Raw genomic sequence first — 18,771 nt, 5'->3', positions numbered from 1 at the left:
CCAGATGGTGTATGAATAGGAGGATGGCTCTACATTAGATGCCAGATGGTGTATGAATAGAAGGAGGGCTCTACATTAGATACCAGATGGTGTATGAATAGGAGGATGGCTCTACATTAGATACCAGATGGTGTATGAATAGGAGGAGGGCTCTACATTAGATACCAGATGGTGTATGAATAGGAGGATGGCTCTACATTAGATACCAGATGGTGTATGAATAGGGGGAGGGCTCTACATTAGATACCAGATGGTGTATGAAATGGAGGATGGCTCTACATTAGATACCAGATGGTGTATGAATAGGGGGAGGGCTCTACATTAGATACCAGATGGTGTATGAATAGGGGGATGGCTCTACATTAGATGCCAGATGGTGTATGAATAGGGGGATGGCTCTACATTAGATGCCAGATGGTGTATGAATAGGAGGATGGCTCTACATTAGATGCCAGATGGTGTATGAATAGGAGGATGGCTCTACATTAGATGCCAGATGGTGTATGAATAGAAGGAGGGCTCTACATTAGATACCAGATGGTGTCTGAATAGGGGGATGGCTCTACATTAGATGCCAGATGGTGTATGAATAGGGGGATGGCTCTACATTAGATACCAGATGGTGTATGAATAGAAGGAGGGCTCTACATTAGATACCAGATGGTGTATGAATAGGAGGATGGCTCTACATTAGATGCCAGATGGTGTATGAATAGGAGGATGGCTCTACATTAGATACCAGATGGTGTATGAATAGGAGGATGGCTCTACATTAGATACCAGATGGTGTATGAATAGGGGGAGGGCTCTACATTAGATGCCAGATGGTGTTTGAATAGGGGTAGGGCTCTACATTAGATGCCAGATGGTGTATGAATAGGGGGATGGCTCTACATTAGATGCCAGATGGTGTATGAATAGGAGGATGGCTCTACATTAGATGCCAGATGGTGTATGAATAGGAGGATGGCTCTACATTAGATGCCAGATGGTGTATGAATAGGAGGATGGCTCTACATTAGATCCCAGATGGTGTATGAATAGGGGGAGGGCTCTACATTAGATACCAGATGGTGTATGAAATGGAGGATGGCTCTACATTAGATGCCAGATGGTGTATGAATAGGAGGATGGCTCTACATTAGATGCCAGATGGTGTATGATTAGAAGGAGGGCTCTACATTAGATACCAGATGGTGTATGAATAGGAGGATGGCTCTACATTAGATACCAGATGGTGTATGAATAGGGGGAGGGCTCTACATTAGATACCAGATGGTGTATGAAATGGAGGATGGCTCTACATTAGATACCAGATGGTGTATGAATAGGGGGATGGCTCTACATTAGATGCCAGATGGTGTATGAATAGGGGATGGCTCTACATTAGATGCCAGATGGTGTATGAATAGGGGATGGCCAGATGCCAGATGGTGTATGAATAGGAGGATGGCTCTACATTAGATGCCAGATGGTGTATGAATAGGAGGATGGCTCTACATTAGATGCCAGATGGTGTATGAATAGAAGGAGGGCTCTACATTAGATACCAGATGGTGTCTGAATAGGGGATGGCTCTACATTAGATGCCAGATGGTGTATGAATAGGGGATGGCTCTACATTAGATACCAGATGGTGTATGAATAGAAGGAGGGCTCTACATTAGATACCAGATGGTGTATGAATAGGAGGATGGCTCTACATTAGATGCCAGATGGTGTATGAATAGGAGGATGGCTCTACATTAGATACCAGATGGTGTATGAATAGGAGGATGGCTCTACATTAGATATCAGATGGTGTATGAATAGGGGGAGGGCTCTACATTAGATGCCAGATGGTGTTTGAATAGGGGTAGGGCTCTACATTAGATGCCAGATGGTGTATGAATAGGGGGATGGCTCTACATTAGATGCCAGATGGTGTATGAATAGGAGGATGGCTCTACATTAGATGCCAGATGGTGTATGAATAGGAGGATGGCTCTACATTAGATGCCAGATGGTGTATGAATAGGAGGATGGCTCTACATTAGATCCCAGATGGTGTATGAATAGGGGGACGGCTCTACATTAGATACCAGATGGTGTATGAATAGGAGGATGGCTCTACATTAGATACCAGATGGTGTATGAATAGGGGGAGGGCTCTACATTAGATACCAGATGGTGTATGAATAGGGGGATGGCTCTACATTAGATGCCAGATGGTGTATGAATAGGGGATGGCTCTACATTAGATGCCAGATGGTGTATGAATAGGAGGATGGCTCTACATTAGATGCCAGATGGTGTATGAATAGGAGGATGGCTCTACATTAGATGCCAGATGGTGTATGAATAGAAGGAGGGCTCTACATTAGATACCAGATGGTGTCTGAATAGGGGGATGGCTCTACATTAGATGCCAGATGGTGTATGAATAGGGGGATGGCTCTACATTAGATACCAGATGGTGTATGAATAGAAGGAGGGCTCTACATTAGATACCAGATGGTGTATGAATAGGAGGATGGCTCTACATTAGATGCCAGATGGTAAATGAATAGGAGGATGGCTCTACATTAGATACCAGATGGTGTATGAATAGGAGGATGGCTCTACATTAGATACCAGATGGTGTATGAATAGGGGGAGGGCTCTACATTAGATGCCAGATGGTGTTTGAATAGGGGTAGGGCTCTACATTAGATGCCAGATGGTGTATGAATAGGGGGATGGCTCTACATTAGATGCCAGATGGTGTATGAATAGGAGGATGGCTCTACATTAGATGCCAGATGGTGTATGAATAGGAGGATTGCTCTACATTAGATACCAGATGGTGTATGAATAGGGGGATGGCTCTACATTAGATGCCAGATGGTACATGAATAGAAGGATGGCCCTACATTAGATACCAGATGGTGTATGAATAGAATAGAAGGATGGCTCTACATTAGATACCAGATGGTGTATGAATAGGAGGAGGGCTCTACATTAGATACCAGATGGTGTATGAATAGGAGGAGGGCTCTACATTAGATGCCAGATGGTGTATGAATAGGAGGATGGCTCTACATTAGATGCCAGATGGTGTATGAATAGGAGGATGGCTCTACATTAGATGCCAGATGGTGTATGAATAAGAGGATGGCTCTACATTAGATGCCAGATGGTGTATGAATAGAAGGAGGGCTCTACATTAGATACCAGATGGTGTATGAATAGGAGGATGGCTCTACATTAGATGCCAGATGGTGTATGAATAGGAGGATGGCTCTACATTAGATGCCAGATGGTGTATGAATAGGAGGATGGCTCTACATTAGATACCAGATGGTGTATGAATAGGAGGATGGCTCTACATTAGATACCAGATGGTGTATGAATAGAAGGAGGGCTCTACATTAGATACCAGATGGTGTATGAATAGGAGGAGGGCTCTACATTAGATGCCAGATGGTGTATGAATAGGAGGATGGCTCTACATTAGATGCCAGATGGTGTATGAATAGGGGGATGGCTCTACATTAGATGCCAGATGGTGTATGAATAGGAGGATGGCTCTACATTAGATGCCAGATGGTGTATGAATAGGAGGATGGCTCTACATTAGATGCCAGATGGTGTATGAATAGGAGGATGGCTCTACATTAGATGCCAGATGTTGTATGAATAGAAGGAGGGCTCTACATTAGATACCAGATTGTGTATGAATAGGGGGATGGCTCTACATTAGATACCAGATGGTGTATGAATAGGGGGATGGCTCTACATTAGATACCAGATGGTGTATGAATAGAAGGAGGGCTCCAGATGGATGGTGTATGAATAGGAGGATGGCTCTACATTAGATGCCAGATGGTGTATGAATAGGAGGATGGCTCTACATTAGATGCCAGATGGTGTATGAATAGGAGGATGGCTCTACATTAGATACCAGATGGTGTATGAATAGGAGGATGGCTCTACATTAGATACCAGATGGTAAATGAATAGGGGGATGGCTCTACATTAAATGCCAGATGGTGTATGAATAGGAGGATGGCTCTACATTAGATACCAGATGGTGTATGAATAGAAGGAGGGCTCTACATTAGATGCCAGATGGTATATGAATAGATGGCTCTACCAGATGCCAGATGGTGTATGAATAGGGGGATGGCTCTACATTAGATGCCAGATGGTGTATGAATAGGAGGATGGCTCTACATTAGATGCCAGATGGTGTATGAATAGAAGGAGGGCTCTACATTAGATACCAGATGGTGTATGAATAGGAGGATGGCTCTACATTAGATGCCAGATGGTGTATGAATAGGAGGATGGCTCTACATTAGATGCCAGATGGTGTATGAATAGGAGGATGGCTCTACATTAGATACCAGATGGTGTATGAATAGGAGGATGGCTCTACATTAGATACCAGATGGTGTATGAATAGAAGGAGGGCTCTACATTAGATACCAGATGGTGTATGAATAGGAGGAGGGCTCTACATTAGATACCAGATGGTGTATGAATAGGAGGATGGCTCTACATTAGATACCAGATGGTGTATGAATAGGGGGAGGGCTCTACATTAGATACCAGATGGTGTATGAATAGGGGATGGCTCTACATTAGATGCCAGATGGTGTATGAATAGGGGGATGGCCTACATTAGATGCCAGATGGTGTATGAATAGGAGGATGGCTCTACATTAGATGCCAGATGGTGTATGAATAGGGGGATGGCTCTACATTAGATGCCAGATGGTGTATGAATAGGAGGATGGCTCTACATTAGATGCCAGATGGTGTATGAATAGGAGGATGGCTCTACATTAGATGCCAGATGGTGTATGAATAGGAGGATGGCTCTACATTAGATGCCAGATGGTGTATGAATAGGAGGAGGGCTCTACATTAGATACCAGATGGTGTATGAATAGGGGGATGGCTCTACATTAGATACCAGATGGTGTATGAATAGGGGGATGGCTCTACATTAGATACCAGATGGTGTATGAATAGAAGGAGGGCTCTACATTAGATACCAGATGGTGTATGAATAGGAGGATGGCTCTACATTAGATGCCAGATGGTGTATGAATAGGAGGATGGCTCTACATTAGATACCAGATGGTGTATGAATAGGAGGATGGCTCTACATTAGATACCAGATGGTGTATGAATAGGGGGATGGCTCTACATTACATGCCAGATGGTGTTTGAATAGGGAGGGCTCTACATTAGATACCAGATGGTGTATGAATAGGAGGATGGCTCTACATTAGATACCAGATGGTGTATGAATAGGGGGAGGGCTCTACATTAGATGCCAGATGGTGTTTGAATAGGGGTAGGGCTCTACATTAGATGCCAGATGGTGTATGAATAGGGGGATGGCTCTACATTAGATGCCAGATGGTGTATGAATAGGAGGATGGCTCTAGATACCAGATGGTGTATGAATAGGAGGATGGCTCTACATTAGATACCAGATGGTAAATGAATAGGGGATGAATAAATGAGATGGTGTATGAATAGGAGGATGGCTCTACATTAGATACCAGATGGTGTATGAATAGAAGGAGGGCTCTACATTAGATGCCAGATGGTATATGAATAGGAGGATGGCTCTACATTAGATGCCAGATGGTGTATGAATAGGGGGATGGCTCTACATTAGATGCCAGATGGTGTATGATACTCAGATGGATGGTGTATGAATAGAAGGAGATTAGCTCTACATTAGATGCCAGATGGTGTATGAATAGGAGGATGGCTCTACATTAGATGCCAGATGGTGTATGAATAGAAGGAGGGCTCTACATTAGATACCAGATGGTGTATGAATAGGAGGAGGGCTCTACATTAGATACCAGATGGTGTATGAATAGGAGGATGGCTCTACATTAGATACCAGATGGTGTATGAATAGGGGGAGGGCTCTACATTAGATACCAGATGGTGTATGAATAGGGGGATGGCTCTACATTAGATGCCAGATGGTGTATGAATAGGGGGATGGCTCTACATTAGATGCCAGATGGTGTATGAATAGGAGGATGGCTCTACATTAGATGCCAGATGGTGTATGAATAGGGGATGGCTCTACATTAGATGCCAGATGGTGTATGAATAGGAGGATGGCTCTACATTAGATGCCAGATGGTGTATGAATAGGAGGATGGCTCTACATTAGATGCCAGATGGTGTATGAATAGGAGGATGGCTCTACATTAGATGCCAGATGGTGTATGAATAGGAGGAGGGCTCTACATTAGATACCAGATGGTGTATGAATAGGAGGATGGCTCTACATTAGATACCAGATGGTGTATGAATAGGAGGATGGCTCTACATTAGATACCAGATGGTGTATGAATAGAAGGAGGGCTCTACATTAGATGCCAGATGGTGTATGAATAGGGGGATGGCTCTACATTAGATGCCAGATGGTGTATGAATAGGAGGATGGCTCTACATTAGATACCAGATGGTGTATGAATAGGAGGATGGCTCTATTAGATACCAGATGGTGTATGAATAGGAGGATGTGTTTGAATAGGGGTAGGGCTCTACATTAGATACCAGATGGTGTATGAATAGGAGGATGGCTCTACATTAGATACCAGATGGTGTATGAATAGGGGGAGGGCTCTACATTAGATGCCAGATGGGGTTTGAATAGGGGTAGGGCTCTACATTAGATGCCAGATGATGTATGAATAGGGGGATGGCTCTACATTAGATGCCAGATGGTGTATGAATAGGAGGATGGCTCTACATTAGATGCCAGATGGTGTATGAATAGGAGGATGGCTCTACATTAGATGCCAGATGGTGTATGAATAGGAGGATGGCTCTACATTAGATGCCAGATGGTGTATGAATAGGAGGAGGGCTCTACATTAGATACCAGATGGTGTATGAATAGGGGGATGGCTCTACATTAGATACCAGATGGTGTATGAATAGGGGGATGGCTCTACATTAGATACCAGATGGTGTATGAATAGAAGGAGGGCTCTACATTAGATACCAGATGGTGTATGAATAGGAGGATGGCTCTACATTAGATGCCAGATGGTGTATGAATAGGAGGATGGCTCTACATTAGATACCAGATGGTGTATGAATAGGAGGATGGCTCTACATTAGATACCAGATGGTGTATGAATAGGGGGAGGGCTCTACATTACATGCCAGATGGTGTTTGAATAGGGGTAGGGCTCTACATTAGATACCAGATGGTGTATGAATAGGAGGATGGCTCTACATTAGATACCAGATGGTGTATGAATAGGGGGAGGGCTCTACATTAGATGCCAGATGGGGTTTGAATAGGGGTAGGGCTCTACATTAGATGCCAGATGATGTATGAATAGGGGGATGGCTCTACATTAGATGCCAGATGGTGTATGAATAGGAGGATGGCTCTACATTAGATACCAGATGGTGTATGAATAGGAGGATGGCTCTACATTAGATACCAGATGGTGTATGAATAGGAGGATGGCTCTACATTAGATGCCAGATGGTGTATGAATAGGAGGAGGGCTCTACATTAGATACCAGATGGTGTATGAATAGGAGGATGGTTCTACATTAGATACCAGATGGTGTATGAATAGGGGGAGGGCTCTATATTAGATACCAGATGGTGTATGAATAGGAGGAGGGCTCTACATTAGATACCAGATGGTGTATGAATAGGAGGATGGCTCTACATTAGATACCAGATGGTGTATGAATAGGGGGAGGGCTCTATATTAGATACCAGATGGTGTATGAATAGGGGGATGGCTCTACATTAGATGCCAGATGGTGTATGAATAGAAGGAGGGCTCTACATTAGATACCAGATGGTGTATGAATAGGGGGATGGCTCTACATTAGATACCAGATGGTGTATGAATAGAAGGAGGGCTCTACATTAGATACCAGATGGTGTATGAATAGGGGGATGGCTCTACATTAGATACCAGATGGTGTATGAATAGAAGGAGGGCTCTACATTAGATACCAGATGGTGTATGAATAGGAGGATGGCTCTACATTAGATGCCAGATGGTGTATGAATAGGAGGATGGCTCTACATTAGATACCAGATGGTGTATGAATAGGAGGATGGCTCTACATTAGATACCAGATGGTGTATGAATAGGGGGAGGGCTCTACATTAGATGCCAGATGGTGTTTGAATAGGGGTAGGGCTCTACATTAGATGCCAGATGGTGTATGAATAGGGGGATGGCTCTACATTAGATGCCAGATGGTGTATGAATAGGGGGATGGCTCTACATTAGATGCCAGATGGTGTATGAATAGGAGGATGGCTCTACATTAGATGCCAGATGGTGTGTGAATAGGAGGATGGCTCTACATTAGATGCCAGATGGTGTATGAATAGGAGGATGGCTCTACATTAGATGCCAGATGGTGTATGAATAGGAGGATGGCTCTACATTAGATGCCAGATGGTGTATGAATAGGAGGATGGCTCTACATTAGATGCCAGATGGTGTATGAATAGGAGGATGGCTCTACATTAGATACCAGATGGTGTATGAATAGAATAGAAGGAGGGCTCTACATTAGATACCAGATGGTGTATGAATAGGAGGATGGCTCTACATTAGATGCCAGATGGTGTATGAATAGGAGGATGGCTCTACATTAGATACCAGATGGTGTATGAATAGGAGGATGGCTCTACATTAGATACCAGATGGTGTATGAATAGGGGGAGGGCTCTACATTAGATGCCAGATGGTGTTTGAATAGGGGTAGGGCTCTACATTAGATGCCAGATTGTGTATGAATAGGAGGATGGCTCTACATTAGATGCCAGATGGTAAATGAATAGGGGGATAGCTCTACATTAGATGCCAGATGGTGTATGAATAGGAGGATGGCTCTACATTAGATGCCAGATGGTGTATGAATAGGAGGATAGCTCCGCATATCCTTCCGATGTGTTTTTTTTTCTTTCTTTTATGAGTTAAAAATAAATTATGAGAATTCTATGCCACAATCACTTGGTAAATCATTGTGAGGACAGTGGAACAGACGATATAACAGACTGGAAGCGTTCTGTCTCTCCCTGCTGATCAACACTGGTACTGCAAGTTGAAACAACAGTGATCAGATATACTGTAATAGAGGCAGAATGTGACCTGATCTGACCTGGAAAAGGGGTCTCAGTTCTGGGCTATAACTAGGCCCAGAGCTTCTCCTGGCCAGGTCACATGTCAAATCCTCTGCCCCTAAGCGTGAAGAGTGTGTATAACAAGTGTGTGTTTTCCTCCTGTAGGTGACATCCATGTGGGTATGGTGGACAGAGGAGGCCAGCTAGAGGTGGAGATCAACCAGGCCAGAGGACTGACCCCTAAACCAGGGTCAAAGAACATCCCAGGTACAATACATAACTACAGAACTTTATTGTTCATCCCAGGTACAATACAAACCTAAAAAAACTTTATTGTTCGTCCCAGGTACAATACAAACCTACCCAACTTTATTGTTTGTCCCAGGTACAATACAAACCTACCCAACTTTATTGTTTGTCCCAGGTACAATACAAACCTACCCAACTTTATTGTTTGTCCCAGGTACAATACAAACCTACCCAACTTTATTGTTTATCCCAGGTACAATACAAACCTACCCAACTTTATTGTTTGTCCCAGGTACAATACAAACCTACCCAACTTTATTGTTCATCCCAGGTACAATACAAACCTACCCAACTTTACTGTTCATCCCAGGTACAATACAAACCTACCCAACTTTATTGTTTGTCCCAGGTACAATACAAACCTACCCAACTTTATTGTTTATCCCAGGTACAATACAAACCTACCCAACTTTATTGTTTATCCCAGGTACAATACAAACCTACCCAACTGTATTGTTTGTCCCAGGTACAATACAAACCTACCCAACTTTATTGTTTGTCCCAGGTACAATAAAAAACCTACCCAACTTTATTGTTTGTCCCAGGTACACAAACCTACAAATTGTTTGTCCCAGGTACAATACAAACCTAACTTTATTGTTTGTCCCAGGTACAATACAAACCTACCCAACTTTATTGTTTATCCCAGGTACAATACAAACCTACCCAACTTTATTGTTTATCCCAGGTACAATACAAACCTACCCAACTTTATTGTTTGTCCCAGGTACAAAAAACAAACCATCCCAGGTACCAAAACTTTATTGTTCATCCCAGGTACAATACAAACCTACCCAACTTTATTGTTTGTCCCAGGTACAATAAAAAACCTACCCAACTTTATTGTTCATCCCAGGTACAATACAAACCTACCCAACTTTATTGTTTGTCCCAGGTACAATACAAACCTACCCAACTTTATTGTTCATCCCAGGTACAATACAAACCTACCCAACTTTATTGTTTGTCCCAGGTACAATACAAACCTACCCAACTTTATTGTTCCTCCCAGGTACAATACAAACCTACCCAACTTTATTGTTTGTCCCAGGTACAATACAAACCTACCCAACTTTATTGTTTGTCCCAGGTACAATACAAACCTACCCAACTTTATTGTTCATCCCAGGTACAATACAAACCTACCCAACTTTATTGTTCATCCCAGGTACAATACAAACCTACCCAACTTTACTGTTCATCCCAGGTACAATACAAACCTACCCAACTTTATTGTTCATCCAAGGTACAATACAAACCTATGTACCTGTGTTGTTCATTTATTCATCCCAGGTCAAATCAAATTAAATGCTGTTAGTCACATACGCATATTTAGCACGTGTTATTGCGAGTGTATTGAAATGCTTGTGTTCCTAGCTCCAACAGTGCAGTAGTATCTAACAATACACAACAATACACACAAATCTAAAAGTCAAAGAATGCAATTAAGAAATATATAAATATTAGATTGAGCAATGTCGGAGTGGCATTGACTAAACTACAGTAGAATAGAATACAGTATATGCATATAAGATGAGTAAAGCATAGACTAAAATACAGTAGAATAGAATACAGTATATACATATGAGATGAGTAAAGCAGTATGTAAACATTATGAAGGTGACTAGTGTTCCATTATTAAAGTGACCAGTGATTCCATGTCTTTGTATATGGGGCAGCAGCCTCTAAGGTGCAGGGTTGCGTAATCGGGTGGTAGCCGGCTAGTGATGGATATATAACAGTCTGATGGCCCTGAGATAGAAGCTGTTTTTCAGTCTCTCTGTCCCAGCTTTGATGCACCTGTACTGACCTCTCCTTCTGGATGATAGCGGGGTGAACAGGCCGTTACGTCCTTGATGATTCTTTTGGGCCTTCCTGTGACATTGGGTGCTGTAGGTGTTCATGCCCTCAGACGAACCATCAAACAGGCAAAGCGTCAATACAGAACTAAGATTGAATCCTATTATACAGGCTCTGACGCTCGTCGGCTGTGGCAGGGCTTGCAAACTATTACGGACTACAAAGAAAAACCTAGCCGTGAGCTGCCCAGTGACGCAAGCCTACCAGATGGGCTAAATGCATTTTATGCTCGCTTCTAGGCAAAAAACACTGAAGCATGCATGAGAGAACCAGCTGTTCTGGACGGCTGTGTGATTGCGCTTTCCGTAGCCAATGTGAGCAAGATCTTTAAACAGGTCAATATTCACAAAGCCGTGGGGCCAGATGGATTACCAGGACGTGTACTCAGAGCATACACGGACCAACTGGCAAGTGTCTTCACTGACCATTTCAACTTCTCCTTGTCCAAGTCTGTAATACCTAACACTATCATCCCTAGACCCACTCCAATTCACATACCACCCCAACTGATTCACAGATGATGCAATCTCAATCGCACACCTATGTGAGAATGCTATTCATTTACTACAGCTCCGCGTTCAACACCATAGTGCCCACAAAGCTCAATACTAAGCTAAAGACCCTGGGACTAAACACCTCCCTCTGCAACTGGATCCTGAACTTCCTGATGCGCCGACCCCAGGTGGTAAGGGTAAGCAACAACACATCTGCCACTCTGATCCTGAACACGGGGGCCCCTCAGGGGTGCTTGCTTAGTCCACTCCTGTACTCCTTGTTCACCCACGACTGCGTGGCCAGGCACGACTCCAACACCATAATTAAGTTTGCCGATGACACATCGGCAGTAGGCTTGATCACCGACAACAACGAGACCGCCCTTGTAGGGAGGAGGTCAGAGACTTGGCAGTGTTGTGCCAGGACAACAACCTCTCCCTCAATGTGAGCGAGACAAAGGAGATGATCGTGGAATACAGGAAAAGGAGGGCCGAACACGCCAAGACAGTCGTGAAAAAGGCACTGGAATGCCGTTTCCCCCTCAGGAGACTAAAAAGATTTGGCATGGGTCCCGATCCTCAAAGTTCTACAGCCGCACCATCGACAGTATCCTGCTTCACCGCCTGGTACGGCAACTGCTCGGCATCCGACCGTAAGGAGCTACAGAAGGTAGTGCATACAGCCCAGTACATCACTGGGGGCCAAGCTTCCTGCCATCCAGGACATATATACTAGGCGGTGTCAGAGGAAGGCCCAAGAAATTGTCAAAGACTCCAGTGACCCAAGTCGATACAAGCGGTACCAGAGCACCGAGTCTAGAAGGCTCCTTCACTTCTTTGGGACTGGGGGGCAGTATTGAGTAGCTTGGATAAAAAGGTGCCCAGAGTAAACTGCCTGCTACTCAGTCCTAAAAGCTATAATATGCATATAATAAGTACATTTGGATAGAAAACACTCTGACGTTTCTAAAACTGTTTGAATGATGTCTGTGAGTTTAACAGAACTCGTATGGCAGGCAAAAACCTGAGAAAGAATCCAACCAGGAAGTGGGAAATCTGAGGTTAGAAGTTTTTCAAGTCATTGCCTATCGAATATACAGTGTCTAGGGGGTCATATTGCACTTCATAAGGCTTCCACTAGATGTCACCAGTCTTTAGAACCTTGCTTGATGCTTCTACTGTGAAGGAGGGGGGAATGGGAGCTGAATGAGTCAGAGGTCTGCCAGAGTGGCATGAGCTGTTCACGCGCTCTCACGTGAGAGCGACCTGTGTTCCATCACATTTCTACAGACAAAGGAATTCTCTGGTTGAAACATTGTTGAAGATTTATGTTAAAAACATCATAAGGATTGATTCTATACTTCATTTGACATGTTTCTACGAACTGTAATATGACTTTTTTTCTGAACTTTCGCCCGCACCTCGTGAGTTTGGATTGTGTACTAAACGCGAGAACAAAAAGGAGGTATTTGGACATAAATGATGGACTTTATTGAACAAATCAAATTTTTTGTGGAACTGGGATTCCTGGGAGTGCATTCTGATGAAGATCATCAAAGGTAAGTGAATATTTATAATGCTATTTCTGACTTCTGTTGACTCCACAACATGGCGGATATCTGTATGGCTTGTTTTGTTGTCTGAGCGCTGTACTCAGATTATTGCATGGTGTGCTTTTTCAGTAAAGCTTTTTTGAAATCTGACACAGCGGTTGCATTAAGGAGAAGTGGATCTAAAATTCCATGCATAACAGTTGTGTCTTTTATCAATGTTTATTATGAGTATTTCTGTAAATTGATGTGGCTCTCTGCAAAATCACCGGATGTTTTGGAACTACTGAACATAACGCACCAATGTAAACTGACATTTTTGGATATAAATATGAACTTTACCAAACAAAACATACATGTATTGAGTAACATGAAGTCCTATGAGTGTCATCTGATGAAGATCATCAAAGGTTAGTGATTAATTGTATCTCTATTTCTGCTTTTTGTGACTCCTCTCTTTGGGTGGAAAAATGGCTGTGTTTTTCTGTGACTTGGCTCTGACCTAACATAATCGTTTGGTGTGCTTTCGTCGTAACGCCTTTTTTGAAATTGGATACTGTGGCTGGATTTACAACAAGTGTATCTTTAAAATGGTGTGAAATACTTGTATGTTTGAGGAAATTTTATTATGGGCTTTCTGTCGTTTTGAATTTGGCGCCCTGCCCTTTCACTCAGAATTTAAATAACTGTATTATTCATTTCCTGCAGCAACCTATGTAAAGGTGTATGTGTTGGAGAATGGGGCATGTCTGGCTAAGAAGAAGACCAGAGTGGTGAAGAAGACTCTAGACCCCTCCTACCAACAGGCCCTGCTGTTTGAAGAAAGTCCTCAGGCCAAAGTCCTACAGGTAAATACCTACAGTAGCTATATCTAGAAATCTTGAAGTGGTAGAAATAGGATTTGTGGTCCCAGAACCCCATATGTTTGTCTTTGTGGTTCCAGATCCCCATATGTTCGCCTTTGTGGTTCCAGAACCCCAAATGTTTGTCTTTGTGGTTCCAGAACACCATATGTTTGTCTCTGTGGTTCCAGAACACCATATGTTTGTCTCTGTGGTTCCAGAACCCCATATGTTCATCTTTGTGGTTCCAGAATCCCATATGTTCGTCTTTGTGATTCCAGAACCCCATATGTTCGTCTTTGTGGTTCAGGAACCCTATATGTTCGTCTTTGTGGTTCAGGAACCCTATATGTTCGTCTTTGTGGTTCCTGAACCCCATATGTTCGTCTTTGTGGTTCCAGAACCCTATATGTTCGTCTTTGTGGTTCCAGATCCCCATATGTTCGTCTTGCATGGCCGGATAGTGAAAATACATTTTTTCTTCTCCACCAAATTTCGTATTTATTGACTTAATTTTATTGCATCTCTAGCAGCGATATCATTTTTGGGATGGTTAGCTAATCAAATCATTGACTTCATTTCCCGACCCCCTTCTCTCTCTCCTCCCCTCTCCCTCTCTCTCTCTCCCCACCTCTCTCATCCTCCCTCCCCTTCTCTCTCTCTCTCTCCCCACCTCCCTCCCCCTGTCTCTCTCTCTCCGCTCTCTCTCTCCCCACCTCTATCTCCCTCCCCCTCTCTCTCTCTCTCTCTCTCTCTCTCTCTCTCTCCCCTCTCCTCTACCTCTATCTCCTCCCTCCTCCCTCTCTCTCTCTCTCTCTCTCTCTCTCTCTCTCTCTCTCTCTCTCTCTCTCTCTCTCTCTCTCTCTCTCTCTCTCTCTCTCTCCCCCACCTCTATCTATCCCCCCTCTCTCTCTCTGTCTCCCCCTCTCTCTCTCTCCCCCTCTCTCTCCCAGGTGATTGTGTGGGGTGACTATGGGAGGATGGACCACAAGTGTTTCATGGGCATGGCTCAGATCATGCTGGATGAGTTGGACCTTGGTGCCACGGTGAGCGGATGGTACAAGCTGTTCCCCACCTCGTCTCTGGCTGACCCCAGCATCGGACCCCTCACACGGCAACTGTCCCAGTCCTCACTGGAGAGCTGTGCCACCAGCCCCTCCTGTACCTAGACAGAGAGAACTATATACTCACACTCACACTCACACTCACACACACACACACACTCATCATGCAGATATGTTATACACGCAGAAACGCAGTCAGACGTGTTTACATGCAGGCTTCTGCATACACACGTGCCCATCCATAAACCCCTGCCACACACACACACACATACACACACTCCAACACGCTGATCCTCAGATCCATCCCCATAACTACGTCAGATAACATGATTTACCAGAACATAGCATTATAGTAGCGTTACTTACTGCCCAATATCTCTGTCCCCAGTCCCCTGCCCCCTTTCCCCTACCCCCTTCCCCCTACCCCCTGTCCCCTACCCCTTTCCCCCTGCCCCCTATCCCCTGCCCCCTGTCCCGTCCCCAGCCCCCTTCCCCCTACCCCCTGCCACCATCTCAGCATCCCTGCCTCCTGCCCCATCTCAGAATCGCTGCCTCCTGCCCCATCTCAGAATCCCTGCCCCCATCTCAGAATCCCTGCCTCCTGCCCCATCTCAGAATCCCTGCCCCCATCTCAGAATCCCTGCCTCCTGCCCCATCTCAGAATCCCTGCCTCCTGCCCCATCTCAGAATCCCTGCCTCCTGCCCCATCTCAGAATCCCTGCCTCCTGCCCCATCTCAGAATCCCTGCCTCCTGCCCCATCTCAGGATCCCTGTCCCCTGCCCCATCTCAGAATCCCTGCCTCCTGCCCCATCTCAGAATCCCTGTCCCCTGCCCCATCTCAGAATCCCTGTCCCCTGCCCTATCTCAGAATCCCTGCCTCCTGCCCCATCTCAGAATCCCTGCCTCCTGCCCCATCTCAGAATCCCTGCCTCCTGCCCCATCTCAGAATCCCAGGGTGGTTGAGTGATTGCCCCGTTCCACATTCCCCGATCCCAGAATTCCAAGCTTGCATCCCAAATAGAACCCTATTCCCTATATAGTGCACTACTTTGACCAGATCCTGGCAAAAGTGGTTCACTATTAAGGCAATAGGGAGCCATTTTGGGACCCAGGTCAAGGCACTACTTCTCATCCCAGGGTCAGGTCATTCCTGAAAACAGTTTTTAAACTCTATGCCAAACTAAGAAGAAAAACAACTTTATTTTTCAAAACCAAAGCAATTTTTATTGTTACTATCAGTCGTGCTAGTTATACAGTATATACGTCTGGATATGTAGCAGAGTCTATGACTTAGATATAATGCAAAAAATATTCTATATTTTAAACACACACTCACACACACACACACACACACACACACACACACACACACACACACACACACACACACACACACACACACACACAAGCTGGGGAGGAGAGAGACGGGTCACATATTGAAGAAAACAGGCTTTTTGGATGTTCACATAATCACTATTATGTGAGGTAGCAGCTCAAATCTTATCGTTTTCACAAGCCAGAGTTAATAAGTATATAGATATTAGATAGTATAGATTATAATATATAGATATGTGTGTTCACGTGTGTATCGGTTGCATCCTACACGTTTGCTTGCACCTCTTATTGAGACATTTTAAAGTGCTATTTTTAGCTTGCCCTTTAAGATTCTAATCAGATATATAGATGGTAATGTATTTATTTAGCTAATCAGACACTGTCTAAAGAACATGAAGAACGTAACACTCTACACTGAGTTTAGGGAGATGGAGGGGCATCGTTTCCACGGAGAACAAAGTCCCAACCTACCAGCATCCCTCGTCAACAAGCTGCATTGTGGGACACAAGAGGACCAACTGACAAACTTGAACCCTCACAGGAATGGACCTCAAATTTTCCTCAAGACAGTTCAACACAAAGGCTTCTGAGTAGTCTGGGCTGTAGTCGTCGTTCATTGTAGACCCTGTTAGTGTGATCCCACAAAGGACTTCATATCCCAGAGGTGATGCTGTATGCTTCTGCCCCACTGTACAGACTAGAACCTTTTGGATCAACTTCCACTTGATTTCCTGTCCGAAGTTTTTGTCTACACTTCCTGATTTTGACCAAAAGTAGGAGGTGGGAAACATTGGTGAGAAAGAAGTCTGTGATGGGATCTCCCACCCTAGACAGACACACACATACACACACACACACACACACACACACACACAGAACACACACACACACACACACACACAGAACACACACACACACGGATGCCCCCCAGACACATAGGACTAAGTCTTATGATTGGGTACTGATGGCCACCTGTGTGAACTTTACCCTTTAACTCCTGAGGTTGTGTGGTGAGGTCACTGCTCTGTCTCAGCAATGTAAACTCCAGCATCACAGATATATTGTATCCTCAATTACCTTCAACAACCAGTAGATGGCGTCTGATTAGTTCCTTTACAACCAGTAGATGACGTCTGATTCGTTCCTGTACAACCAGTAGGTGACGTCTGATTCGTTCCTTTACAACCAGTAGATGGCGTCTGATTCGTTCCTGTACAACCAGTAGGTGACGTCTGATTCGTTCCTTTACAACCAGTAGGTGACGTCTGATTCGTTCCTGTACAACCAGTAGGTGACGTCTGATTCGTTCCTGTACAACCAGTAGGTGACGTCTGATTCGTTCCTTTACAACCAGTAGGTGATGTCTGATTCGTTCCTTTACAACCAGTAGATGACGTCTGATTCGTTCCTTTACAACCAGTAGGTGACGTCTGATTCGTTCCTTTACAACCAGTAGATGACGTCTGATACGTTCCTGTACGTGCTCAAACTCAAAAACATATTGTCATCTTGTTTACTGATATTGTATCTTGGACATTTCTCCTGATCACCAGTTTTGCATATCATCGTGGCTCTAATCTGGACACGTTGGTCAGGTCTCTTAGATGACTTCTTAAATCTCTCTAATCTGTTAGGGACTGATTCCGATTAATGAATTCATCTTTTTCCTACGCATGCACTTCTTAGTATTTGGCATTTACACTTACCTTATGTAGTCACGAACCTTATTAAGTCACGTGACTCGTACTGCAGGTGTGGCTAACTTGTGCGGCTCTGAATGCATTTCATTACACCGCTGAGAACTCTCCAGCTTGCTGGCCAACAGTGTTTTCTCGCAGAGTTTTCATTTGACGGGGTTTTCAGTACATTTATCTTAAAGCCATCCCTTTAAAATACTCTGTACCTTTCAGTTCAAATGTTGTCGATAGACTCATTAGGATATATTGAGAGATCGGGTATCTGGATATTAGGGATCAATGACAGGGAGTAATCTAAATATATGCATAAATAAATAAATATATGCATATTCTTCTCCGTTTCAGCACCAATCGGTAGATTTAAAAATCCTCTGCTCTTGTAGATTATCTATTTATTTAGGAAAGTAGTTCTGAATCATAAAGGACTTTAAGCACCTAATAAAGAAATCGGTGGTTTGATTCATTCTGAAAAATGCCACATTCAGTTCTTTTAACCCG

At 44.0% G+C, this 18,771-nt stretch overlaps 1 protein-coding gene across 1 annotated transcript in view; it reads left to right on the top strand.

Moving 5' to 3' along the window:
* The window catches only part of rims3 (regulating synaptic membrane exocytosis 3), a 207,612-nt gene extending 192,134 nt beyond the window's left edge, over positions 1 to 15,478 (top strand). The window contains exons 4-6 of the mRNA XM_065020030.1: positions 9,287 to 9,388; positions 14,043 to 14,182; positions 15,130 to 15,478. Of these exons, the coding sequence (XP_064876102.1) occupies positions 9,287 to 9,388; positions 14,043 to 14,182; positions 15,130 to 15,345 (458 nt within the window). The 3' untranslated portion in view covers positions 15,346 to 15,478. The remainder of the gene's footprint in view (positions 1 to 9,286; positions 9,389 to 14,042; positions 14,183 to 15,129) is intronic.
* Positions 15,479 to 18,771: the final 3,293 nt, after the last annotated feature.

This window comes from Oncorhynchus nerka, linkage group LG7 (genome assembly GCF_034236695.1).
Source record: "Oncorhynchus nerka isolate Pitt River linkage group LG7, Oner_Uvic_2.0, whole genome shotgun sequence".
In the NCBI taxonomy this organism is placed as follows: Eukaryota; Metazoa; Chordata; class Actinopteri; order Salmoniformes; family Salmonidae; genus Oncorhynchus; species Oncorhynchus nerka.
The sequence above is the reverse complement of the archived record's forward strand: the minus strand, read 5'-3'. Positions and strand labels throughout refer to the sequence as shown.